The 27,737-nt window shown below is 40.9% G+C and overlaps 1 protein-coding gene across 1 annotated transcript; it reads left to right on the top strand.

The window, feature by feature from the left end:
• The first annotated feature begins 46 nt into the window (after positions 1-46).
• mRRF2 (mitochondrial ribosome recycling factor 2) lies at positions 47-27,436 on the top strand. Its single transcript, XM_080280212.1, has 15 exons — positions 47-155; positions 4,146-4,258; positions 6,372-6,485; positions 7,321-7,473; positions 8,604-8,844; positions 10,929-11,133; positions 14,066-14,290; positions 15,857-15,988; positions 16,130-16,346; positions 16,760-16,876; positions 17,465-17,614; positions 21,422-21,522; positions 23,743-23,928; positions 24,470-24,616; positions 27,181-27,436. Exons 1-15 carry the CDS (start codon positions 67-69, stop codon positions 27,349-27,351), a joined length of 2,361 nt encoding a protein of 786 aa, XP_080136338.1. The 5' UTR covers positions 47-66; the 3' UTR covers positions 27,352-27,436.
• The last annotated feature ends 301 nt before the right edge of the window (positions 27,437-27,737 follow it).

The following is a 27,737-nucleotide window of genomic DNA, read 5'->3' as shown; positions in this document are numbered from 1 at the left end:
ATATCGCATAATTAAATGTGAAAGTGGCACAATAGGTGTCGGCATCAAGATTTCGTTGTTGCTGATATGACCTTGATTCCTGTACTTTATAGATCATGCCACAGTTTATCTCGTGCTGGAGTAAGCAGACGCAGATTCAGTCTGGGTATTATCAGGTAAGTGTGTTTAAAGGATAAGTGCTTGCCCTTTGGTGTTAGGAGCTGCCTAGCATGGGCCAACCGGCCTACTGCAGTTATCCTCTCTTCTTATGTTCTTATGTTCTTATGTAACTTGAAGGTAGACATGACGCAACTCGAAAGTAAACGTTGGGTTCATTGACCCTGCATTTAGTGATGGATTTCTTTCATTTCGTCAGGGATTGCATCCATTATTAGCTTTTAAGAGTTAACAGTTATATTAATTATTTACCAAATGGGCACAGTCTTTCCATGTTTTGGGTAAAGGTATGCTTTATTTGAAGCAGTAGAAGCACCTTATGAAATCAGTTCTCTTTGGTAGTCTGATATAATTTTATAATTATTTCTTGGGTGGAAAATAAACTTTTGGTATTTATTTCCTTTACGTATTGTCGTTTTTTTAGCGGGCAGTCTTACCGTACCCAGTGGATTTTTGCTGTCATATAGTGTATGCCTGTAGTGTGTTTTTTCTTTGCAAATGAATATTACTGAATCTTGCTCAGCATATTGAAAGGTGGATTTTGTTTCCCAACTTCCCAATTAGATGCTGGGTTAGGTTAGGTTAGGCTGGGTTGAGTTAGGTTTCGTTAGGTTAGGGTAGATTAAATTATTAGGTACAGGTAAGCTAGGTTAGGCTAGGTTTAGTTAAACACTGAGATTACGCCAGTCCCTTCCACCATTACTAATATTTACGATCAGATTGTCATAGTCATATTATGGTTATTATTCATATGCACAACAAATGAGGCCTCAGAACACTCAAATGAACTAAAAAAACTATCAAATGGAACAAAAAAAAAAAAAAAAAAAACACTAGAAATAGGAAATGGCAATAAAGGAAATATTTACCAAACGTTTCTTGCAAAATTTATTTTCCCAGTTGTTTTTAGCTGTGTTCGGCTGTGTCAACTCTTTTGATTTGTCAAGTGTAATGGTGGAAGAGACTGCCTTGACCTAAGTGTTTAACTAAACCTAACCTAATTTGGCTTAGTTGTACCTAATGATTTAATCTTGCTTAACTAACACCCAGTTGGGAAACAAAATCCACCTTTCAGTACGTTGAATAAGATTCTTCCATTACCCCGTAAACAAACAACCGTAGGTATGGTTTAAGGAATGTGAAGATAAAAAGAGGGAAATTTTTTGACAGGAAAAGGTAATTTACAACCCAGAAAAGAGTCAGAATTATGCAGCAAACAAACTGGAGGAATATGAAATGAATTGGTAAGGTCCTTCTGCTGCTTCAAGTAAAGCATATCAATACCGTATTTTGTACTGAAATGAGTCTTTCACAGGTTACTTGTTATTTTTTCTGGGTTACTGCAACTATTGGGGATTTTTTAAACTTACGTCTGAAAGCTATAAATGAGGATTTTTGAATGCGTACATATCCCACCGACGTCTGCCAGTACCCAGCCATATTTAATGTTCTTAACATGCAGTGGTAGGTGGGGGCGCTCGCCATCCACTCACTCGATGTAGTGCTGCTCTCAGGTGTCTGCCCTTTCCTCACCTCCATTCTTCGTTCCTTCCTTGCTCTTCTGTCTTTCTTTCCTTCTTTCTTTCCTCGTCCATCTGCCTATGGGTGACTTTAAACTCCCTCTTCTGTCTTTCTTTCTTTCATTCTTTCCTCTTCCTTCTGCCTGTGGGTGACTTTACACTGAGTGACTAGTCAAATGGTTTCCTGTACACCAGGAAACCATTTACTACGCTGGGTGGTAACCATATACGGTAACCAAAATTTGGCGCCTGATGGTTTAGTGGTTAATAACAGCACTCCAATCAGACTGAGCCGGTGAAGGTTTATATCCAGTTGATGGTTGGGGTTTATTACTCATGCAATGCCACTCAGGGATGAGTGAGGCTGGTCACTCTCATCTTAAATGTCAGGACTAATTTGCCTAGCCCCGGGCTCCTACGCTCCTCATGGGGCAGTGTAGGATTGGATGATGAATGATGAAAGAACAAAAACAAGTAGTAAATATAATGACTGTTTACCATATGCATTGATCTCCCCTGATGTAAATACACAAAAGTGGTCAGAATAATTTGTGTTTCCTTTTTCCTCGTGGATATCATTACATACTGGTACATTTATACATACATTTGGTACGTAGCTACATACAGTAGATATGACATCATGCAGCCTCTTAAGGAAGCTTTTTACTGAGGTTAGTAGTGGACATCTTGTGAGTTGTATGGAATGGAAGCTAGGCTAAACCAAGTGCCAAAACCAGCTACTTACCTTCCTACAGTTGCTGGAAGCTCTTGGTGGAAAAGAAAAAAAAAATGAAAAGAAATCTAAGATATGTCTTAACCCCTAAAAGCCTAATTGCATCAGTTGATGCGATTTGAGTTTTATGCCAAAATGCCTAATCGCATCAATTGAGCAAGGCCTGTAAAAAACTGTGGAGCGCTTCCTCTGCCTCGATTATGACATACATGGCTTCAGGCCAATGAGAAACCACTGAGGTGGCGTGAGGGGGGATCAGACCAACCCGGGCGGTGGGGGGGCACCCCCCCTCTGGGCCGCCTCCATGCCACCCTCTACCCCACTCCTTCACTCCCTCCTTGTCCCCCATCACCCTCCCCCCCCTCCATGCACCTGCGTCTCTCCTCCCACCACCACCTGTGTCCCTTCCCACCCACTCTTGCCCCTCCTTTCACCCTGCTAGCCTTGTGTCCCCCCCAAACCCCACCCCATCCCTCCCTCCTTGTCCCTCACTACCCTTCCAACCCCTTACAGACCCCCGAGAGGTATCAGGTTCTTGCCGAAATTTTAATGATAAGTGTGATAAAGTGTCATGATAATGTGATAATTGTAATGATGTGTGATAAATGTGTAATGATAAGTGTAATACAGTAATAAGTTAGGACAGTAAAAGGAGAAATTAGAGACAAATTATTGCTTTCTTTTTTTTTTTCATATGCATGCATCTATAGCATTATTCAGTTTTATTTTGATGTCCTTGATGGTTATAAACATTTATATGTGTCTGTGTTAGTTTTTGAATGATTATGAGGCCTTGTAAGGCTACTCCCCACTCCTACATACACACCTGTTTTCATGGTTGATATGAGAGATCCCATTGAAATGGAGGGTTTCCACAGGAGAATTTGGTTGTTGCCAAAATTTTTCTCCCCAAGTACCACCAAGGCCTTGTAGGCCTACTCCCCACACTACCGTAGTTATCTCCCCACACCTACATACACACCTGTTTTCATGGTAGATGTTACAGAACACACTGAAGTACTTTCTTTTCATGCGAAAAGCTGGTTATTTCTGTACCTATAGGCCTACTGTACTCTCCACAGTCTACTTTATCTCCCCACAACCTAATAATCTCCCCACATCTACATACACCTGTTTTCATGGTTGGTGTGACAAAACACTTTGAAATGACCTGTTTCAGTAAGAAAAATAGGTACCAGTGGTTATCAAAATTTTCACGTTTTCGATTGTTTTCGAGGGGTAACTATTATAAACTTTTTTAAAACTTTGACATGCGATTGTGCGGGTAACCATTAGGCCTATGGGGATGCGGATTGTGTTGTCAGGTGTGTAAATTCTTCCTCTTTAGCCAGAACACAATCAATTTGCCATTGGTGAAAGTCACCAAAACACCCTTGAATTGCAGTTGTGGGAGGTATCCTGCTTAAAATAATTGCGGTCTTTAGGGGTTAAGATTGTAGCAGTGTGAGAGTGTCAGCTTGAACTCAACTGATTAAATGGCTAGTAACCTGATGCCTTCCCCAGTCTTCTTGTATGTCGTAAAGGTGACCAGAAGGGGTCTTTTTGTCTCCAGTCTTTCTCTCCGTACTGTCCTCTTCTGCTTGTGTGCCTAGCCTCTCTTCTTGATATTTCCATGTTTCTTCCGGTCTTTATTTTCCCTCTACTTCCACAGTGCTATATAGGCATATTATGGCTTGGTGCTAATTCTTAATCATTTCTTCCATCCTTCCATCCAGAGCTGCAGGTACTAAGAATAATGGCAGTGATCATCCCCAGCCCCCAGCCAAGGACCACCTGCAGGACCTGGCACTCATCCGCAATGTTGGCATCATGGCCCATATTGACGCAGGTATAGTGTTACAGTTGGGGATGGAGGGGTTCTTCATGAAAATGAGAGAGTAGAGATATCTTTTCATTACTGAAATGACTTAACATTGCGTTAGCAGAGTTTGTTATCAGTTAGGATGTGCCTGTTTAATTTGTATGCTAAAGTGTCAAGCACAGGCAGCCCCAACAAAATGATTAATTAGAATGCAAGATTTCAGTATATTTATTTCATCATCTTTGTACCTTTTTCTATTTAATTGTCAGATTGTTCCATTTAATGATTTTCAGTCATTGTTTATGACTTTCCTAATAATATTAGTGCATTTGATGCCTTTTTTCAAGATAGAATAACACTGAATATAGTGGGAAGAGGAAAACCAAGTCATGCTGCCAGTAGAACCCCTATAGAGTACAATAGTTGTCGAGAGACGTGCATTTGTAGGTTGTCAGGTATTGCATCGTAAATGGTGTGTTTCAGTTTCAGTCAAACGTGGAGCTACTGTAATTTCATTCCTCCCAGGATGACTGTCACATTTGCCAGTGACATATCGGTATTAGTACTGTATTATACTCTCAGATACTGATTATTCTCTGGGCTTTCTGCTACACATTCCAAGTTATATTTATTGTTGTTGCTGTTGTTGTTAACCCCAGGCTTATCTGAACATGAACCTGGTGGATAGCAGGCTGAAGTTGCCATTCACTTGTAGTCCACCTGCCTTTTAGGGGTTGGGGAAGGAGATGAGGAATGTTTACATAACCAGGCAGCAGAGCCACCACGTTATACAATTAGTACAGTAAAACCTCGATATAACGGAATTCAATAGACCGGAATTCGCCTTTATCGGACTTGAGGAGCTACCGGACTAAATTCCTATATATCAGAAAAAGTCTGATAAAGCCAGAAGCAGTCTGGACTGCCTGACCACTTCAGGTGTGTTCACCACGATTAGGTAAATAAAAGACATGTTTATCAGTGTATAATATAGTATTATATATTATACCATTTGCTTAATGTAGTGGTTATAACACAGTATAGTACTGCAATGGCAGTCAAAACAGTTTAATACCTTTCATGTGATCCGGATTAATGTCTGATATATCGGAAAAAGTCCGGATTAGCAGGGGGAAGTCCGGATGTCACTTTTATCAGAATTTTGCATTTTTCGGAATGGTTTCGGCCCCAATTGTTCCGTTATAGTGAGGTCTTACTGTACTGTTTAAAGTTGGGAGTTTATATTAGGAGAGTGTGGGAAATCATCTTTTTAGGTAGGAATGGAACTTTTATAGACATTTCGTGTATGATATATTGTGGATTTGATGACAAACAAGAGCATCAGAAAGACAGCTTAATATCTTTAGTCAGGCAACTTTTTTTTTAATTCCTTCCACCACCAAACAATTTTCTTCAGTTTAAGAGAATTCTGTAGTAGAGAATACTTAATGGAGGCTGTATCTAACCCCTCTACAGTAGTTCTAAATCTATCCTGAGGTGAATATAATCATTTGGAGATACCAAGAATGAAAAATGAAACAGAAAAATAACATCATATTTTAAGGATCATAACAAGGACTTAAGAATTTGGTTTGTAAGAGGTCATAACCAATGTACAGAATTTATATCTCCGTGATATTTAGTTATTGCCATGAATTATTGTATTTTGCATATTTTGTCACAGTGTTTCCTTTAAAATGTGAATTGTTTGGTAGCATCCAAAATATGAATTGTTTGGTAGCAGTATGAGTGAAGACAAACATTATGTATAAGCAGCCTTTGGCTGGTGTTCTTGTTAGTTAATGAAGCTCCCTAACACCTCTTCTTTAATGATTTATTTTTGGTTATGGGTGGTTAATATCCTTTTATACAATATTTATGCAGTGTATGGTGATATTAGAAGGATTTAAGTGACACAGAAGGGGACAGTAAGGTGTAATAAACAAAATCAGTATCTTAGGAAAGGGTATTAGTGAGCTTCCTTAACTGACAAGAATATGGACCTTATACGCAGGTTAAGCTTAGAAGAGTTTAGCTGTATGAATGAAGACAAACATATCAATGAACCATATACCATACAAAGAGTCATATACAGCTTAAAGTTAGAAGAGTTTATGAATACAACCCTTATTATACGCAGGCAAGACAACAACAACTGAACGAATGTTGTACTACAGTGGACTGACACATTCAGTTGGGGAGGTGCACCATGGCGACACAGTTATGGACTACATGAGTCAGGAGCGAGAGAGAGGTGAGTATGAAGGGGACCTAAGAGGAGAGAGGGTCGTGGAGGGATTCAGTTAAAGCATGAGTGGGAGCAGTAAGGAGGAAAGGGTCTTAGGGTAATTGGGGTAAGTTGGGATTGGGAGAGGGGTGATAGGGTGAGCAGGGATTGGGAGGGGGGTGGTAGGATGAGTAGGGATTGGGAGAAGGGTCATAGGGTGAGCTGGGATTGGGAGATAGGTGGCAGAGTGATTTGGGATTGGGAGAGAGGTGGCAGGGTGAGTTAGGATTGGGAGAGAGGTGACAGAGTGAGTTAGGATTGGGAGAGTGTTAGGAGGGTGAGTTAGGATTGGGAGAGAGGTGGCAGGGTGAGTTAGGATTGGGAGAAAGGTGGTAAGATGAGTTAGGATTGGAAGAGAGGAGTAACAGGAGGAGTTAGGATTGGGAGAGAGGAATTAACAAGAGTTAGGACTGGGAGAGAGATGGGCATATCATTAGCCATAACAAAGCATCCATCTTTCCATCTGTTTCTACAGTATCTTGCCTTGTAGCCGCCTTTCATCCACAGTAACTCTTCTCCCTTCCTAATCCATTCACTGACATCACAATTTTTTGTTTGTTTGTTTGTTTGTTTTCTGACTGCAGACAGTTTTATTTAGCTTGTGGAATCATTCCAACGCCAGGTGTAAAGGTTATTTCAGTTTACTCCCAAATGCTGGCCGTAACTTGAGACATGCAAGTTTTATTCTGGCTACTACCATGTAATTTTATTCAGCTGAAGGAAGCATACTGACCTCATGGAATTAAATTTTCCATATGTCTAACCATATTTACTTCACTATTGTGATGTGTTTGTGTTGCAGGCATCACTATCTCCTCAGCTGCCATCACCTTCTCATGGCTGGGTCACAGGATCAACCTGGTGGACACACCTGGCCATGTGGACTTTACTATGGAAGTGGAACGCTCTCTCAGGGTCCTTGATGGCGCTCTGGCTATCCTTGATGCATCTGCTGGTGAGGCGGGTGAAGAGAAGGGGATGGGGAGGGAGGAAGAATGTTGGATCCTAGCTATTTTGTGAGAAAGAGTAAGGGGTGACTGTGACTGCCAATTGTTGTGTTTGGGCAGATGGAGAATGAAATGTTAATTGTCAGATGTACATGTGGCATGTCAGATCATAACTGTGTATGGCTGGTGCAAATGCAGGATGTGTGGCATTGTTTATCATTGGCAGGTGTGTGTCTCATTGAAGCATAGTCATCTGTATGACGTGCTTTTCAGCTGTAAATCTTGTATATGTGTGTGTGTATTTATGTGTTCTCCTTCATTCTTTCCTCATCCTTCTGCCTACAGGTAACTTTACACTCCCTCATCTGTCTTTCTTTCCTTCATTCATTCCTCTTCCTTCTGCTTGTAGGAGACTCTACACTGAGTGTCAAGCCAAATGGTTTCCTGTACAACAGGAAACCATTTACTACGCTGGGTGCTAACCATATAATCAAATTTTGGCGCCTGGTGGTTTAGTAGGTAATTACGGAGCTCCAGTCGGATTGAGTCAGTGAAGGTTTATATCCAAGAGATGGTTGGGGTTTATTGCTCACATACTGCCACTCAGGATGAGGGAGGCTGGTCACTCTCGTCTTAAATGTCAGGACCAACTTGCCTAGCCCCGGGCTCCTATGCTCCTCATGGGGCAGTGTAGGATTGGATGATGGATAGATGGATGGATGGATTTATGTGTTGTTTCATTACATTGTAATCTTCAGTGTACGGTAGTATATAATTGAATTACATTTCGTAATCGTGTGTGTGTTGTGTTGTTGGATTGTATTTCGCAATTGTGTGTATTTTGTCTCAGTGGATTGTAATTGAGCATGTGTTGTGTCGTCAGAACGTAATCATGTGTATTGTGTTGTTGGAACATGATCGTGTATGTTGTGTTGGTGGATTGTATTTCATAATCATGTGTATGAGTTGTGTTGTTAGAGCATAGTCCTGTGTATGAGTTTTGTTATTGGCTCATAATTATCATATGTAATTTGTTTTGTAGGATCACTTGTCATAATCATGTGCATGTTGTGTCATTGGCCTTTAATTGTTTATGTGTATGTCAGACCATACTTTGTAATCATATTTGTGTGAACAGGTGTGGAGGCTCAGAGTGTTACAGTATGGCGGCAGGCTGACAGGTACAAGGTCCCACGCTTAGTGTACCTCAACAAGATGGACCGTCCTGGTGCCAGTGTGGACCTGTGCCTGATGGAACTAAGGCACAAGTTAGCAGCCACCCCACTCCTTCTGCAGGTGCCCATTGGAGCAGGGCGTGACTTTGCAGGTGTAGTTGACCTTGTGCATATGAAGAAGATGATTTGGGATGACCCTAAAAGGTTAGATTATTTAAATTGAGTAGTCAGTCTTGTACATAGGCTGTGAGGAACATGATATGAGGTTACCCTGTAGGGTTAGACCTTCCTCTTTTTTTTTCTTTTAGATTAAAAAAATAATTTTTTTTTTTTTAATCAGATTTTTATGATTTAAATCAATTTTTTTTTTCACTTTTATGAAGATATTTTCTTGTACTAAACCTTTGCCAGTGTTGGTAAGTGAAACAATATTTTGTTGTCAGTTATGGGAATTCAGTCAAAAGAGTACTATACTGGGTCTTTTTTCCTCCCACTTGCTGCAGTGCATCCATTAGGCGTGATTGTATATCAAAGTTCAAATAAACAAACTTTACTTTCATTCATCATCTAATCCTGTGTTACTCCATGAGGAGCATAGGAGCCCGGGGCTAGGCAACTTGGTCCTGACATTTAGGATGAGAATGACCACTCACTTATCCCTGGGTGGCATTACGTGAATAATAAACCCCAACCACCCCTCAGTTACGGACCTGCACAAGCTCAGTCTGACTTGAGCGCCTTAATTACCCACTGAACCATCAAGGTGCCATAATTTGGTTATATGGTTACCACCCAGCATTGTAAATGGTTTCCTGCAGTACAGGAAACCATTTGGCTTGTCACTGAGAGTAGAGTCACCCATAGGCAGAAGGAAGAAGAAAGAATGAAGGAAAGAAAGACAGAAGAAGGCGTGCAGAGTCACCCATAGGCAGAAGGAAGAGGAAAAATTGAAGTAAAGAAAAACAGAAGAGGAAGGAAGGAATGAAGGATGGAAGAGAGGAAAGGGCAGTCACTTGAGAGCAGCATTACTTTGAGTGAGTGGATGATGAGCGTCCCCACTTACAAACTTACAAAATACTGTAATAATGTGAGTGGGAAGTGGGAGTAAGCATATGCACCACGGGCTAGCACTCCTTGGTATGGGGGAGGTTACTCATGCTGCTGCATCATTGTATGTCAGATACTGATGAAAGTTAACAACTTGTCTTTTATATTTCGTCAAATTTGGATCATAATCATTAGAGTGAATCATGTTACTGTGTATTCAAAGAAGATTAGAGCTTATTTGTCAGCATTGAACATAATCACATTTCTTGATATTATCAACAAAAGAACCTTCTTTCCTGTGTTTAACTTCTGAATATTTGCCATGTAACAGAAGGCAGTGGTTCATTGGTGCCTGACTTGATTTAAGATCAGTACACGAAGCGTACAGGACAATTAGACTTGATGCATCTCTACAGTACACATTGATCACATTCTTAGTCATCATCTTTTTCTGTGTTTATATAAAATATCTTATTTGATTTAAATCATGATTTTTTCATTGATTTAAATTGATTTAAATCGCATAATTTAAATCATTTGATTTAAATCAAAATAACCTTGTTAGATTAAGAATATTCAGTCCTGTATGCATGAAGATGATGGTTTGGGATGACCTTACAAGGTTATTTAGTATTTGAATAATAACTCTTGTGCATATGAGACATGATCTGAGATGACTGTAAATGTTAGGTAATGTGAATAACAAACCATGCACATGTATATGATGAGAATGGTTTGGGATAACTAAAAGGTTAGATAATTTGTATATTGATATCCTTCATGGATGGGGTTTATGTAAGAACAAGTACTGTATTGATTAATATAAAATTATCTTCAAGATTAAGAGGAAGGTATAGGTAGAAAATGACCATACATCAAGACTTCATCCAGTCATTCTCTGAGAAGTGTAGGTCACAACCCCTGTACTATTCTCAGCCATTTCCTAAAGCTAGACCTAAAAATTTTATTGTCCAGATTTTTGTTCCTTTTGCTTTAGCCCATGGCTGATGTAGTCATTATCCTTATGAATACAGATATCTAACCACTTCAGACATTGTCAACCCAGATATCTTTTGTAGAAACATCGCACCATTGGTAATGCTGAAAGGTCACCCCAACATGATGTTTGACCATACCTCACTCTCCTGTAATTTGTGAGGGCTAATCTATTGTAGCTTTACCTAACCAGGCCTAACCTAATATAACCAACCTTAATTTAACTTAACCTTACCTTACCGTAGGGACTATGGACGTAACTACAAAACCCATGAAGTGCAAGAGGGTGAAGACGGCTGGGAGGAATGGAGTGAGGCACGAGGGAGGCTGACAGAGGCACTGGGTGACTTAGATGATGATGTGGCAGAGGAGGTGGTAGCGAGGGAGAGTGTGGATGGACTTCCAGGACACCTTCTAGAGAATGCACTCAAGCGGGTTACACTGGCTGGGGTGAGAGATAAGTTATACCCTGGCTCACACACTTGATTTGCAGAGGATAATTATATACAGCAGTTCCTTGTTTTACAGCTGACCACTATGCGATTGTTCACCTATATGATCTTTGATTTTGGCACTCTTTTTCAATGTAAGGTCACTATTTTCATGTACATGATGACTATGACCCCCTGTGAAGCCTCAGAGGTCAATATACGATCACCATTTTTGCTTGTGTGATTACTTTGTTCCCCTATGAAGCCTCAACAGTCATCAACAGGCAAGCCTACAATCATTTGTCTGTTCAGTGATGGCTCACACTGTATCTGAGCAGAACCCAGTTTTGAGTCATGTGTGCCATCTTGCCATCACTTGGCCATCATGGTTGTTACTCTGCAGTGTTAGTGATTAAACAACAATGTTTTGGAGTTAAAGTAGCAAGTGAAGTGTGATGAAGTGAAATAACTACAAAAAATAGTATAAGTGAGTTGGAAACTAATTTTTAGACTTATCTTTGCTGAGTGGCCAGTGGCAAAACATGTATCCCCTTGACCCATGTGTTATAATGTTTTTGATATACTATGGTTTGTTATATGATTGTTTCTTCAGCAACACAACATACTCGTAAAGTTAGGGATTCCTGTACAGTATATGGGCTGGGAGTCTGTGGTACCAACATACATGGTTAGAGACAGGAGTGGATTTGCTTAGGTTGGTGATGATGATGATACAGGTAGGCATGATAGGCATACTGTACTTAGGGTAATGATGATACCTTGGCATGGTGAACAAACTGTACAGCACACCCTTATTATACAAAGAAGATTCATTTGAAAAAAATCCATCGGATAATGATTTATCACACATAATGATTTATCATATAAGGAGCCATTTATAAAATGGGTTCAGTTGGGATATGTGTTTGGCCAAAAGTCACCCTTTCAATGGCGTATAAAAAGTTTTCATTTCATCTAAACTGGTTGCTATTTCACTTCACTGCAATTCAGTTGCTGCTGACCACCAAAAATAAATATAAAAATTACTGTAGTTTCCAACTCAACTAAACTGGTAGTTATTTCATTTCACTTGTTGCGTACCACCAAAATTAAGTCTAAAAGTTAGTTTCTAACTCACTGAGCTGGTAGTTACTGTTTTTCATTTCACTACACTTTACTTGCTGCATGAAATCCAACAACACACTATTGTTCCATTACTGACATTAACACACCCAATAGTGACTGAGTTCAAAGCCATCTAGTTACAAACAAATAGCTGTAAGCTTGCATGTTGAAAACTGTATTAACAAAAAAGTGATCATACATCAACTAGTGAGGCCTCGCACAAGATCATGATGATTGTATAAGCAAAAATGCAGTCGTACAGTGCTCGTCAGAAGTATGGGGCGCCCTGCGTCCCTCCTGAGAAACAAACCTTTCAACATTGAAAAAACATATAAATAATGCATTTTATTTACCTTTAGTGCTTCGTAGGGTAGCCTTTACGTTTCTTCACGGACCTGAGACGTCTTGGAAGTGAAAGGGCGAGGCTCCTGAGGTGCTGGAGGGGTATTTTGTCCCAGGAGTCACAAATGGCGGCTTCCAGCTTAGGCAGAGAGCTCACGTCCTTCCCTTGGAGACTTCTTTACGAGGTACCAGAGGTTTTCAATCGGGTTGAGGTCTGGGCTATTTCCTGGCCAGTCTGTCATGAATGATACCTCGCAGTCACGAAGCCAATTGGTGACCGATTTGGCCTTGTGAGCAGGTGCACCGTCCTGCTGAAACACTCGTGCACCTGTTAGCTCGAAGGAGTCTGGTAAATGATCACACAGAAGCTCCAGGTAAACATCCTGATTCACTCTGAGGTTCTTGGGAAGTACAACAAGCTTCCCCAAACCCTTCCCTGAAAAACAACCCCATACCATGAGTGAATCAGGATGTTTAACTGTGCTTTCTACATACCGTGGGTCAAGTGGGTCACTACCTTTGCATGCTCCTCTGTTACAGGTAACACTAAACGTTGCCTCATCAGACCACAACACTGACAACCATTGCTCCTCACCCCAATTTAGATATTTATTAGCAAAGGCAAGCCTACGAATTCTCTGGCTGCTAGAGAGAAGAGGCTTTTTCACAGGCCTGTGACTTGTGTAACCAAGCTCATGCACCCTACGAGACACTGTTCTCACTGACACCTCACCAAACACTTCTGGGTTGCTCTCCTTAATTTTCCTTGCACTCACACAAGGATTAAACTCCACTGCACGTTTTAAAACATTAACAGACCTTGGGGAAGTTTTCCTAGGCCTACCAGACCTCGGTTTCTTTGTGGGAACTTCACCACTGTTTTCCTCCCGAAACCGCGCACACCAACGACGCACTGTCGATCGTCCCACACCAACCAATTCACTAATTTCCTTTGTCTGGTGGCCTGCCTCCTTTAGAGCAATGATCTGGGATATGATTTCACTCGATAGTTCACGGATAGGTGCCATAACAAAGTTTTGAAGGCCAAAACACTGCGGGACACTCGGTAAAAAATGGCGCAATTTGAGAGGGACACTCGGCGGAGTTCCTCTCTCTCAGGCAGCCCGTGGGCAACTGAGGCGGGAACCAACCAGCGCGTCAGAAGGCCTCAGGCTACCGTGACGTCATGCTCGGAGCTCAAACTTGTGGCTCAATTCTTACCCCCAAAAATGGGGTGATTCTTTTTGGGCCATAAGTATTGCGCGCCCGGCGGACATCGCTGAATACTTCTGACGAGCACTGTATATTGAGAAAAATATCCTAACCTTTTAGTCATCATATAAACAATTTATTTCATACTAATTCATCATATCCTGAGGGTCTGCAGACAAGCAAGTTGGGTACTTAAGATGATGATGATGAGACAGACCAGTTTAATGGGCATATTTATGGTGATGAAGTAATACCAACCTGCATTAACACAGACAGGTGTTGGTGTACTGGTGGGATCATCATACCACAACAAAGGGGTGCAGTGCATTCTCAATGGTTTGATAAAGTACCTGCCCTCACCCCTTGACCGCCCTGCCCCAGTCCCTGCCCCACTTTATGCTCCGCACCTCTGTGCTCTCGCCTTCAAGACCATCCATGAACCTCAGCGTGGTGGAGCTCTCACCTTCATTAGGGTGTACTCTGGAACTTTAGCAAAGGTAATTATAGAAGGGAAGTTTGTAGGGTAAGGTAGGGTGGGAATAATGGGGAACGGAAAAGAAGGGTAAAGTAAGGTGGGGGGGGGGAGTAACAGGGAAAGGTAGGGTGGGAAAAATGTGCAATGGATGGGAAGGGAAAAAGAAATGAAGAGTGGAGTAGGAAAGGGTCAATACAGCAGGAATGTTGTGCAAAGGAAGGGAAGAGAAGGGTATGATAAGGAGATTATAGTGTTTTTAACCTGTATGAAATGGTGCTCTTTATCAGAATACTGTATACTGATGAGCCAGTAGGGGATTACGATTTAAGAAGTTGTCATGAAGAAGGGGTTAAGCTTTTTAAAGTAGCTATATTGCTCTTTTGGTATACATCTTATTGCTGCATGAAAGACAAGGTTTGCAGTGTGATGTTTATAATCTTTGTAAATTCTGAGTTATTGTTCCTTGTCTGCAATGAAAACATATGTAAACACAGCAAGGTCAAATTTGATAATGTGTGGTATGATTGTAGTCTTTATTTTTCAGATATAGTTTGTCATGCATTCATTTACTTTATGGAATATACTAGAAATGCATGCCTTTGCCTGATAGGGTTGAGGAGAGGTGGAAGAGTAATGAAAGTTGCATTAGTGTGTCCAGTAGATAGAGGTTTCCTGAAGTATTAAATTTTTTGATGTATTTAATGTACTGTACTGCCAGCCATCTACCCTAAACTTTCCTCAGCTACAGTTGCCTAGCCTTGGGACCCTACACTTTGATGAGGTAAAATGGGACTTGCTTTGCTATTGCAGATCCTGTTTAAAAAATATTTTTTTATGGTCAGTTTATTTGTCATAATGTATTGCAATAAATATTGTTTTTCACAGCTGCCACTTTAATCTGGCCTAACCTAACCTGTCCTAATTTAATCTAACTTACTGTCCTTTTTACTTTTAGCTGATTTAATGTAACCTATCCTAATGTAACTTTATCATATCTAATCTAGCATTACATAATTTATCATAGTTAACCATTTCAACTCTCATGAAGGGTTGTATGGCAGGTGAGACAGACAGCTTCATTACATTGTTTCCAGAGCTTATTATTAATTAACATTGTCATATATGCTGTTTATATAATTTCAATATGAACATAGCTTGCATCAGTAACATACAAGAGAATATTAAGGTGTAAAAGGCGAAATAAATCACTTGGAAACAGGGGTTGTGAAAGCTAAGGCAGTGAGAATATGACCCTTAACTTGTAGAGCTCAGAATATCTTTTCATCTTATTCTTGCCATCTCATGAAAAAAATTTTCAGCTTAGGCTAGGCTTACTGAACATGAGGGGGCTATATACAACTGTAATACACCCCATCAGTGTTAGAGGCCTGTCCTAAAGTTAAATGTAATTTTCTGATAGCTACAAGAATAAACTGAACGGAATGTCACCCTTAATGAAGGGGTTAATTTAGCTTAGCATGGAGTGTGATATGATGGGCAATGTCTGTACATCCTGAGGTATCTACTTTATTCTAATCTACCCTTAAAAACTGTGACTTAATATAACATACAGTGTGACTTGTGACAGGGACAGCGTGTGTACAACCTGAGCCGGGGTGAGGCAGAACGTGTGGGTAACGTCCTTATCGCCTATGCTGATGACTTCAAAGAGGTGGCTGGGGTCGGACCTGGGAACATTGTTGTTGTTACAGGACTCAAGGTTAGCAAGATGGGGTATTTTGAGATTGGATTCTTTTATATATTTATGATAAGGAAGAGCTAAAAACAGAGAGAGGGAGAGAGGAGATAAAATTGAAGTAGCGGAAGATATGAGGTGTATGTTGATCTGAATCTCTTGTAGGGTACCAACACAGGGGACACATTGGTGGCCAGTCAGTCTGTGGCGTCTAGGGTGGGATGGCAGCTGAGGGCCAGGACTAAGGAAAAAGGACAGGATCATGGAACTGCACTTGTGACAGAAGACAGAGGAGATGCAGACGGAGGGCAGGATGGTCATACTGATCCGGCCTTGCTAGTTGGGGTGCCCATTCCTGACCCAGTCTTCTTCTGCTCCATTGGTAGGTTTCGGGGGGTGGTATTCTGAGTTGCTTTGAAGATTTTGTAATAACTCTTCCTTACCAGTTTCATGTGTACAGTATACCCCAGCATACTTTTGTGTGTCAATGATACAGACTGTGTTGATACTGGTAATAAACTTATTTAAGCAACAAACGAGTGGATGTTAAGGTGTAAAATGAAAAATAAATTGTTAAGGAAGGGATGCCACAAAGCTTCTCATGCTTCCTATGGATGTTTAATAATGCACCAGCAGTACTTAGACGTGCATGTTAAAGTGTTACTGTGACTGCTTAATTAATTAAGTGATGGACTGATGAATGGATGGATGATTATAAGAACAAATTTAAATAGACTACCAAATTCAGAGTATAAATGTGAATATTAACATCCCCCTTGTCTGTCCACCCTATAGAAGCAGGGTCGGCATCACAGCAGAAGGCCCTGGAGACGGCTCTGAGTCAACTAGGCCGAGAGGACCCTAGTCTTCGCGTCTCTCTCGACAGCGACACTGGCCAGACCATCCTTGCAGGTGTATTCATATGCTTTGCATGGGTTTGGGGAGAGGGGGTGTAATTAACTTCACTATCACTGTATTATTATCACTTGTATCTTTATCATCACCGTCTTTGTTATCCTAATCTTTATTGTTAGTATCATGTATTTGTTTTCATTATTATTATTTTTCATTGTCATTGTTATAATTATGATTTGTTATCATCATCATTATTATGGTATCACCTGTATAGTAGTCATCTTATTAAGTTCCCTGTATGCTTTTTCTTCATGTGTGGTGGGTGGGTTTTAGAGAAGAGACTGATGGAAGTCCATCAAGTATAATTTGTATTTTATAGAGCAGAAATTACAGGTAGTACTTTTTTAGTATAGATACCTGAGACCTGCATAAAAAGCTCAGCTCTGCTTTGTTGTTTTCTTTTGATCTCGTCTGTATATATCAGTATATAAAATTTCTGTGTTGTAATTCATTTCCTTTCATTAAGAGAGAGAGAGAGAGAGAGATTATTCCTCACTTTCCTTTGCTTCCATTTCCCTCCGTCCTTCTTTTCCCTGTTCCTGTCCTACCTCACCTCGCTTACCTGACTCTGTATATTCACACCAGGCATGGGTGAGCTTCATCTTGAGGTTTCAGTTGAACGGTTACGTCGTGAATGGAAGGTGGAGGTGGATACTGGACCCTTGTTGGTGGCGTACCGGGAGACCCCCACCCTCGCCTCAACCCCCATCACACACACCCTCACTAAAACCATAGGTGAGGTATTTGCAGTATGAACAGATACAGTATTAGTAATAGCTGTAATTGTTACCATTATTATTAGTAGTAGTAGTTGTAGTAGTAGTAGTAGTAGTAGCAGCGGTAATAATGTAGTATTATTGTAGTTGCATCCCCAAGTCTCATCCAAGCATAAACAAATATAGAAGCCATGAGTGGAATGAAATGTCATTATAACTGTTGCTATACTAACCCTGTTTCCCATGTACCATTACTAAAGTTGTGTAGAGTTAGTATTTTGACGATCAGAAGCTCACTGACACTTCCCTAAGTTCCCTAAAGTCTCTGGACTGTGAAAGGTGCTCATCATCATCAACATCCTAATACCTTTTCCCATTCATTGCACATGAGGAGAGAAGGATCCAGATATCAGAACATTTAAAACAGAAAAGTCTGAGAACAACCAAGAGAATGTCCGGTAAAAGTTTTGGGTATTCTGTTGATGGTATAAGTAGTATTATGAAAATTAGGAATCTTGTAAATCCATCCATCCATCTATCATCCAATCGTACATTGCCCCATGAGGAGCGTAGGAGCCCGGGGCTAGGCAGTTGGTCCCGACATTTAAGATGAGAGAGAAGGGTATTTTATACCCTATTTAATTTACTGTGGACTTATTGCAAAAGGAAAAAGAATGAAGGTTACCCATATATTTTCAAGGGAAGAACAGATCAAGACCCTATGCAGTCGTCTGTATAGGTCATGGATGTGTTTCTGATATTACTAATCACTCAGTGCAGTTGGTACTGTACTTTGGGAAGACTTGCAAATCAGCTTGGTGGGTAGTAATGGAACTTTAATGTACCTTTTTGTCATGTATAACCTTACACTTTAATCCTGGAGAGGTTGGCCACAAACATAAGTGCCTCCATGTCACCCTGTCTTCTGCCTTCAGGATGCTTTCCCTGTAACTGTAATTATTTTTTTTCTCTCTCTCTCTGTGAGGTAGATCATCATCATTATCACAGTTATCATCCTTTCCCTCCCCAGGGTGGGGTGAGATAGGGTCCTGAGAGCCAGAAAAGAAGGCTTGATAAAATGAGGTCTATCTATCTATCTATCTATTGCCAGACGCCTCAATCCCGTTTGGGGTGGCCACAAACAAATCGCCTCCAAGTCGCCCTGTCCCCCGCCATTTCACTGCCCTGCTCCCAACTCACACCCCCCTCTCTCATATACCTCTCCACCCCATCCCTCCATCTCATCCTCGGCCTCCCCCTCCCTCTTCCCCCCTCCACCTCACTCACATACACTCTCTTCGTCAGTCTTTCACCCTCCATCCTCTCCACATGGCCAAACCACCTCAGTGTGTTCCTCATAATGCTTCCTATCACATCCACATCCACACCACAACGCTCCTTTATATCCTCATTCGTCAGCCTGTCTCTCCACGTGACTCCACAGGCTCCTCTTAAATAACTCATTTCCACTGCTCTCACTCTTGACTTGTGTCCTTCCAACAATGTCCAAGCTTCACTTCCGTACGTTAGAGTTGGTATCACAATACTGTCATGTAGTAACTTTTTCACTTCCATGCTGACTTCCCTGTTTCTTATCACTGCTTTCACTGCTTTCAAGGAACCAGCAAAATGAGGTACTGTACTAATATAAGTTGTCCCAACTCAATGAGCCACACTCCCAATCACTCACCACTCCAGCCCCCAGAATTCTGACTCCACCTGATAGGTCAAAAAACATTCTGCATGTAGCTGCACGCTCACCTGTCTGAGAGTTAATCCAACAATTGTCAGGTTAAAATGGATGCCAAATCTTGGTTATTCTATCTTCTGCACAAAATTCATCTAGCCAGCTCGATCTCTTGTCAGTTCCCAAACCTTATTATCTCCTGTCCGTCTCTTACAGACTTGTTTACCATACAATATCTATTCACCCTCTGAGCTTATCATGTGTCCTCTTACCATCAGATTTCTCATATATACCCTTTTCACCCCAGTGTTCACACCCATTCACTCCACATGCCCATACCATCTAAACCAGAGGTTTCAAACTGGTGGCCCACGGGCCACATGTGGCTCTTGAAGAGGAAAAAGTGACCCATGATGACTTAAGAAAATATGAGAAACAACATATGGAAAATCCCTTAAAATTTGTCAGATGATCACGTGAACAATATTATAGCAGTGTTAGGAAATATTTCTTGGTAATTTGATTTATAAAAATACCATTTGATAAGTTATTGGTGAACAAATATGTCACAAAACTCTTAATTAAACATTATCAAAACTTGAAGCAGAAGCCAATGCCACTGCAAGGGTTAGAAGGTGTACTGTACTTCTCTGAACCATGCAAACCATGTTTGTTTTTAAATAATATATATCTCACTTCATTATGTATTTCTTTTATGTATGGTACCTATGCTGAGTTTGATCAGGTTAGGTAGACTTTAGCCCTCAGGCGATCAACAGAACTGAAGTGTGGCCGTTGGGAAGGCTTGAGTTTGACATCACTGATCCAAACACATCTTAAACTCTGGTGTCCACAGACTTCCATCCTCAGCACATTTCAGTAATCACATTATTCCTCACTGTTATTGTAATAGTGTTATTATTATTATTATTATTATTATTATTATTATTATTATTGTTATTGTGGTAGGTGGGGGCACTCACCTGATGCAATGCTTCTGTCAGGTGTCTGCCCTTTCCTCTCCTCCATCCTTTTTTTCTTCCATCCTCTTCTGTCTTCCCTTCTTTCATTCTTTTCTTGTCCTTCTGCCTATGAGTAACTTTACATTCCCTTTTCTGTCTTTCTTTCCTTTATTCTTTCCTCGTCCTTCTGCCTGTGGGTGACTCTACACTGAGTGACAAGCCAAATGGTTTCCTGTACACCAGGAAACCATTTACTACACTGGGTGGTAACCATATAACCAAATTTTGGCACCTGGTGGTTTAGTGGGTAATTATTGTGCTACAGTCGGATTGAGCCGGTGAAGATTTATATCCAAGTGGTGGTTGGGATTAATTGCTCATGTAATGCCACTCAGGGATGAGTGAGGCTGGTCATTCTCAAATGTCGGGACCAACTGCCTAGCCCCGGGCTCCTGCGCTTCTCTTAAGGGGGCAATGTAGGATTGGATGATGGATGGATGAATTATTATTATCATCATCATCATCATCATCACCTGGACCTCCTTTTCCACCCTAGGGCAGTATGAGGAGTAGCAATGTCCAGACAGCCCAAATTTATCCAATCCAATGGGCCACGCATCCATTCACTCACCATTCAAGCCCCCGAAATCATGGCTTTATCTGATATGCCAAAAAACATTCACCATGTTCTATAGCTTCTCATAAATGTATCCGATAGAGTCAATCCGGATGCTGTAACATTAAAAAGGGGTGCCAAATCTCTGATCATGTGCTTCTCCTCACAATATTCATATTATCATTATCATCATCATCATAATCATCATCTGCCCCATGAGGAGCGCAGGAGCCCAGGACAAGGCAATTTGGTCCTGACATTTGAGAGTGACCAGCCTCACTCATCCCTGAATGGCATTATGTGAGCAATAAATCCCAACCATCCCTTGGATGTAAACCTGCATAGGCTCAGTTATAATTATTATTTAATACAGTAGTAGCAAAAAATAATGTCAAAAAGGGTGACTTACAATTCTAACTTACTGCACATAATTTAGATAGCTTTAAAGCATGACTTAGCAGAGGATAGCCTCATTCCACCTCTACCCTGCACATCTGTAAGAGGCTTGAGGCTGCTTCACACCCTATCAATTCACACAGCCTTCTTTTCATGCCACCACAGGTGACAGGCAACAGCAGGTGAGCATAACACTCTCAGTGGAGCCACAGTCTAATGAACCCTTCCACAAAGTCTACCTTGCATATACAAAGGATAATCAGGAGGTGAGAGACTTAGGAGGCCTAGGCTAAGGTACGGTAAGTTAGGTTACAGTATATCGAAGAAAGCTCATTACTGTTATACTACCAAGCTCAGTTTCTTTACTCAGCCGGTCAGACAAGGCCAGATAACACTTCAGTCTCCTGGGGTTAATTTAGATAAGACATACTCAGTAAAACAATCTCCATGTTTGAAATAGGGTTGGGCCAGTTAATCAACAGGTAATCGGTAATCACCCTTTTGACCGATTAATCAGGGCCAGTTAGTTGAAGAAGCATATTTCTGTCTTTTATACTTACCTGCGTAACGTATTAATGTCGGTATGTGAGTATGGTGATGTTACCAAAACTCTGAGACCCACTCCAAAGCATTTATTTCATGCAATTTCCTATACAAATGTATATTAGTTACCTTTACATTATCTATATTGTATTAGTTTTATGTGCTCCTCCTATTTATTTTTACTATTTCCCATATTATGGAATACAGTAGATTGATAATGAAAATAAAAGGACCAAGTTTTTCATCTTATCATAGTTCTTCATAAAGATTAACAAAAAAGAATGAAAGAATAACTCTTCATTTAAGAACTTTTACTGATGCATGTGTGGTAGAGAAATACAGTTGTACTGTAGATGCAGTGTTGGTGACTCGGTGTTTCATGTACATTGTTGGTGTGTCATGTTTTCTTGGAAGTGTATGTTCAGTTAAACTCGTATATTTTTGTGCAGTTAAAAAAATACAGTCAAAACGTGTGTTTTTAATTGGAAGTAGAAATTAAGAGTGGTATTTAAAGCAATCGCACACTATATTAAGATCCCAGACTAAGAAGTTAGTAGAGGGCTTGAGGGATCGATACATTTTTGTACATTACCATTTCTAGTAGCATCTAGGATCACCACAAGAACAACAAAAATGGCAGATTCTAACAAATTACAACAGGATGCACAGAATGAGATGTTGCAACAAAGCAAAACTAGACTATAGAAGAGTGGTAAATGACTAAAACTATTTGCTCTCCATACAGGAGGTGGCAGTTGGGCAGTAAACAAAGTCAAAAATAACATTAGGGTAATGTCTTTATCTTGGTGCTGCCAGTAATTTCATGAATATGAATCAAGTTTAAAATTTCGTAATAATCGGCCGATTAATCAGTGTCAGATGATTGTTGACTATCGATTAATTGGTAATTGGCAAAATTGTTTATTGGCCCAACCCTGGTTTGAAAAGCCTCATTTGTACCAGACTGGAACTGATGAGAACAAATTAGATAATGTCTATTACTGGTATTAATTGAAGTGAACCAGTTCAGTTCTAGGCAGTGAATAATTTTAGTTATAATACAGCAGTTTGTAGTGTTAATTCAGATCATGACATGAGAAATGCACATTTCCAGTGATGAGAATCAACATGCAGGACCTAATCCTGTCTTTCTGTGTCTGAGTCTTTGTATGGAGTCTGTGTGTGACCTTTATTGGTGTATCTTTAGCTAGCCTGTAGTGACCAGGTATTAGACATAAGTACCTCAGTGGAATCATTATGATGTGTGTTATTATACTGCATAAATTTAATAATTCTCCCCCCATCCACCCTTTGGATTCACTGTCTTTCTCATGTGTGACCACAGAAAAATAACCAGCAAATATTTTCATTATAAATTAACCTCAAAATATGTAATGTGGTGGGAGTTAACCTCAAAAAGCATAATGCAGAATTAGCTGTTAAAATTTTTTTCATTTTCATTCATTCATTCATTATCTAAACCTGTCTTGCCCCATGAGGAACGTAGGAGCCCGAGGCTAGGCAAGTTGGTCCTGACATTTAAGATAAGAGTGACCAGCCTCACTCATCCCTGAGTGGCATTACATGAGGAATAAACCCAACCATCCCTTGGATATAAACCTGCATTGGCTTAATCCGATTGGAGCGCCTTAATTACCCACTAAATCACCAGGTGCTGTAACTTGATTATATGATTACCACCCAATGTAGTAAATGGTTTTCTGGTGTACAGGAAACCATTTGGCTTGTCACTTAGTGTAGTCACCCAGGGACAGAAGGAAGAGGAAAGGATGAAGGAAAGACAGAAGAAGAAGGAAGGGAGGAGAGGGCAGTCACCCAAGAGCAGCAGTACATCAAGCGAGTGGATGGTAAGCACCCTCACCTACCACTATAACATTTAATTATTTGAGTGGCCTCACAGTTGGGTTTTCTTTACTGGCCAGAACCTGTCTTCCATACGGCGGCCTCACTTGTCTGCTGTGAACCGTGGTGTTGGGGCTGGACTGCAGGGTGGCCCAGTACTGGCGTGTCGTGTCACTGGTGCCCAGGTCTCCCTCCACGCCCTTCATGTGGCACCTGGCACATCCGACACATTCATAGCTGCTGCAGCAACCCAGTGCTTGCAGAAGGTGGGAACTCAGAATCACCCCTGGATGACTGGAATTGGGACAAATGAGACTTTGGCAGATATCTGACATTATAATTTGCACTATAACTTGAGGCTGTATTATAGTTGACATCAGAGGCTTTATAACACCTCTTAATTGTTCAGCTTCCTAATGACACCTTAGCAGTCTTTTGTACATTATAAATACCGGTATATATCATTCTTGACATACTTTGTATCAGTAACATACAACAGGATTGTAGGATGTGATGCTTAGAATAAATATTGAAGGAAGAGGAACTGCAAAATCACTAAAAGTGTTTAGACTAACAACCCTTAGTTCTGTTTGATGTGTACCATGTTCATTGATGATAGAATATCATTGTGTCGGATCAAGCTTAAGCATATTATGACAACTCCTTCAGGAGGATATAATTTCCTTATTTAGTCTGGCTAGTTCAAGATTGTTCTGGTGAGGACAGTCCATCAGACTATAAAGGTTAGAAACAGTCTCCTTTAACCACTTCAGTATGATTACTTTATAATTTCATTTACATTTTTAGGCTTTGGTGGAGTGTAGAGTGGAATTGATGGAGCCATATATGAATGTGGAGGTTGTAGTGGAGGAGTGTCATGTGCCATCCCTCCTGGCAGACTTCTCACGCCGCCACGCCACCATCACAAACATGACACATCGACATAATACCAGGGTGGGTCTTCAGGGACACTGGTCACCTGTAATTGACTGTGTTTTGGACTTGTGAGGGGTGTTGTTATTTATACAGTATAAGGCATCCATGATGGAGTAGAATGATGATTAGAATATTTAGTGCGTAATTGGATGTATAAACTGGAAGTTGAATATTTCATTCTTGTTGTTAACCCCTAATGCATATACAGTATATGTGTTTTTTATTTATTTTATTAAGGTAACATTTACCATTTTGAAAGCCTTGGCCTTTTTTTTTTTTTTTTTTTTTTTTTTTTTTTTTTTTTTAGTGCCATGTAGCTCCAGCACTACTAAAATGCCACCAGTATCTTAGAGCATGTTTCTTTAATGGCCTTATGACCTTGGTATTGCCAGTGCTGCCTAGAGTCTGGGGTTTAAATTTGGGCTATTCTCTCTCCAAAGCTCCTGAGTCCAATCTACCTCAGGGAATGGATTGTAGTTGTGTAGAAAAGATGAATATGTGTTGTAGTCTCAGCCTGAACTTTGACTCTAAATGAAGCTACCACCAGATTATTTAGCATAGGCTGTGCATCTCATATTTAGCAGCTTAGCCCCCCCCCCCCCTGCCATCGACTTATGGCACTTCTGACTCCCTCCCAGTGCTGGCTGATTTTCAGTTTTTTGTTTATAGCCCAGATAGATTAGGTTTGTTGCAAAACTCATAAAAACATCCAAATTGGTAATCACAGAAGCCAGAAAGGTCAATTTTGGGCCCTCATCATGACCATGCTTATCAGGTGAAATATGCGAGTAAACTCCGTAGGCATCTTTCACTCCATAGGGGACCAGGCAGTTTTCTTTGGTGTTTGGCCATGGTATACTGAAGTAAATGCCCTGGTGATGCTCCCAATGTGTTATATGAGCATGTGGGCACTGTTCTCAGGCGTAGTGACATGCGAGGGCCGCAAGTGACATGCAAGTGAGAGACACTTTTCTAGCGTATTGCACACATTTTTTGCTGCATCTATTATCACACTGAAGTATACTTATACACCAACGCTGTCACTGAATTATAAATATGTACACACACTGACGTCTGTTTATGCACTAGTCACATACTGTATGTATGGCGTCTCTTTCGCACCCATGGTAATTTACGAGGCATCTATTTCACACAGACCACACTATTTAGGCAGCTTTTTTCGCTACATCACTGACATCCCGCCTCTCAGTATCTTTCGTTGGTAGACTCATAGTGGTATCTCGTGACACCTGGTAAATATTTGCAGCCTCTCAATATTCCGATATTTGCCAATTTTTTTATATGCGGTCAAAGGTGACCTGATGCCGGGGCAAGGCGTGTGTAGGATGCATTGTGGATGACTCATAGTGGTCTCCCATGACATGCCACAGTCAGAACTGATTGCGTGGTAAATATTTCCTGCCTCTCTGAATATTTCAGTTTTGCGGGACTTAACATCCTAGGCCGTTTAGGAACAGCTCTGGCAATACCCGGGCCTAAGGGGATTGACGTTTATGAACGGCTCTTGCAGAGGAGGGGTTAACCTCTGAAGTATGCAATTTGCTCAGCAGGTCTGTCTCCCCAGCTGCAAAACAGGGTCAATTTTTCAACTTTCACCAAGGTAAAAATTTTTCTTCCACATTTCAAGAGACTGAATTTACACACCTGAAAATATATGTTTCAGCCAGATTGACCAAATAGTTATCGCACAATCACCTATCAAAGATGCAAAAAAAGTCATCAATCCCTCATGGGCAAAAATAGAAAATGTACAGAAAATGCATTATTTACAGTGAATAATTATATATACATAACTAATGTCAATATGGAGTGTTCCCTAGGCATGAAATGTCAGTCTGGTATATGTCCTTAGTAACAAAACAAGCCAGGCGAAAAGTGAAGGTAGAGTGTGTGTGGCTGGTGGGGGAGGAGGATGGAGGGATAGGGGAGGAGGGAGGGGGTAGGAGGGAGAGGGGAGAAGGGTTGCTATGCACATATCACTGTAGGGGGTATGTTGGGGTATGGTTGGTTGGGAGGGGACAATGTGGAGATGATACAATGGGGCTGAGGGAGGTAAAGTGACGCTGGTGGGGGGGGTTCCTTCTCCCCCACCTTAGAGGGCCAATTACGCCATACCACCCCAGATACTAGCTCTCATTGGTCTGATCCCTTATACGTCACCAAAGGGGCGGAGTTACCCTTCCCTAGTTTTTTGTGTGTCTTTATCAATCGTGCGGGATAGGCAGGCGTGTCAAATTACACGAAAGCACAATTGTGCGGCATAGGTCTTTAGGGGTTAAATGCCCTGAGGATAAAATACAGTAGTGATTTTGGCGTACCTTCACTGCTTTTGAAAGTATTAGAGCATTTCTCTTGTTTTTGCTGTCTCAGAGCTCATGTAGTGCATAGACTGTCAGCAGTAAATATTATACAGTACTCTTAATCAGATACTGTAATAATGTGTGCTACACAGTGAGTGATATTTGATTGGATATGGATTTCATGCAAAGTAAATTGGTAAGGAAAAAGTGCTGTGAAGTGTCCTGTGCTAATGGCATGTAACCATGTGTGTTTTATTGAAGGTGGTGAGTGTGGAGTGCCCTTTGTCTGAGCTTCGTGGGTACTCCAGTGAGTTAAGGCGCCTCACATCAGGCACTGCCACCTTTACAATGGAGTTGGCTGACTACCACCGCATGACACCCCTTCGCCAGGCTCAGGCCGTTGAGGCAATCACAGGCTTCCCACTGACGTAGCAGCACCTGAATACCCTCACCCATACATAATTCAACATTACTCAGGTAAAGAGTAGTGGTTGTCATGTGCAGTTGACTCATAGAACTCCTGTAGCCCCTGTGATTTTTGGTGTACACATGGCTGACTTACACTGCTGGAGTACATATGTAAATAAACACACTGTGAACTGTATAAACAAACATATGGATTCATTCATACACTTATTCCAGTACTAAAATTCCTCCTCTTGTATCCCAAGATCATCATGGGGGAAAGGAACTATATATTTTTTCATCCATCCATCCATCATCCAATCCTACGTTGCTCCATGAGGAACGTAGGAGTCCGGGGCTAGGCAAGTTGGTCCTGGCATTTAAGTTGAGAGTGACCAGCTTCACTCATCCCT

Source organism: Coenobita brevimanus, chromosome 84 (assembly GCF_032717465.1).
Source record: "Coenobita brevimanus isolate Jiangsu-jjx chromosome 84, ASM3271746v2, whole genome shotgun sequence".
In the NCBI taxonomy this organism is placed as follows: domain Eukaryota; kingdom Metazoa; phylum Arthropoda; class Malacostraca; order Decapoda; family Coenobitidae; genus Coenobita; species Coenobita brevimanus.
Note: the sequence above shows the minus strand (reverse complement) of the source record. Positions and strands in the feature narration are given on the sequence as shown.

Bases quoted from the DNA above. Each gene is read 5' to 3' on its own strand.
- mRRF2 (XM_080280212.1), top strand. From the start codon at position 67: ATGACCTTGATTCCTGTACTTTATAGATCATGCCACAGTTTATCTCGT. The intron at 11,134-14,065 runs GTGAGAGATAAG...GCATTAACACAG, and splicing joins AGCGGGTTACACTGGCTGGG to ACAGGTGTTGGTGTACTGGT. The intron at 14,291-15,856 runs GTAATTATAGAA...GACTTGTGACAG, and splicing joins ACTCTGGAACTTTAGCAAAG to GGACAGCGTGTGTACAACCT.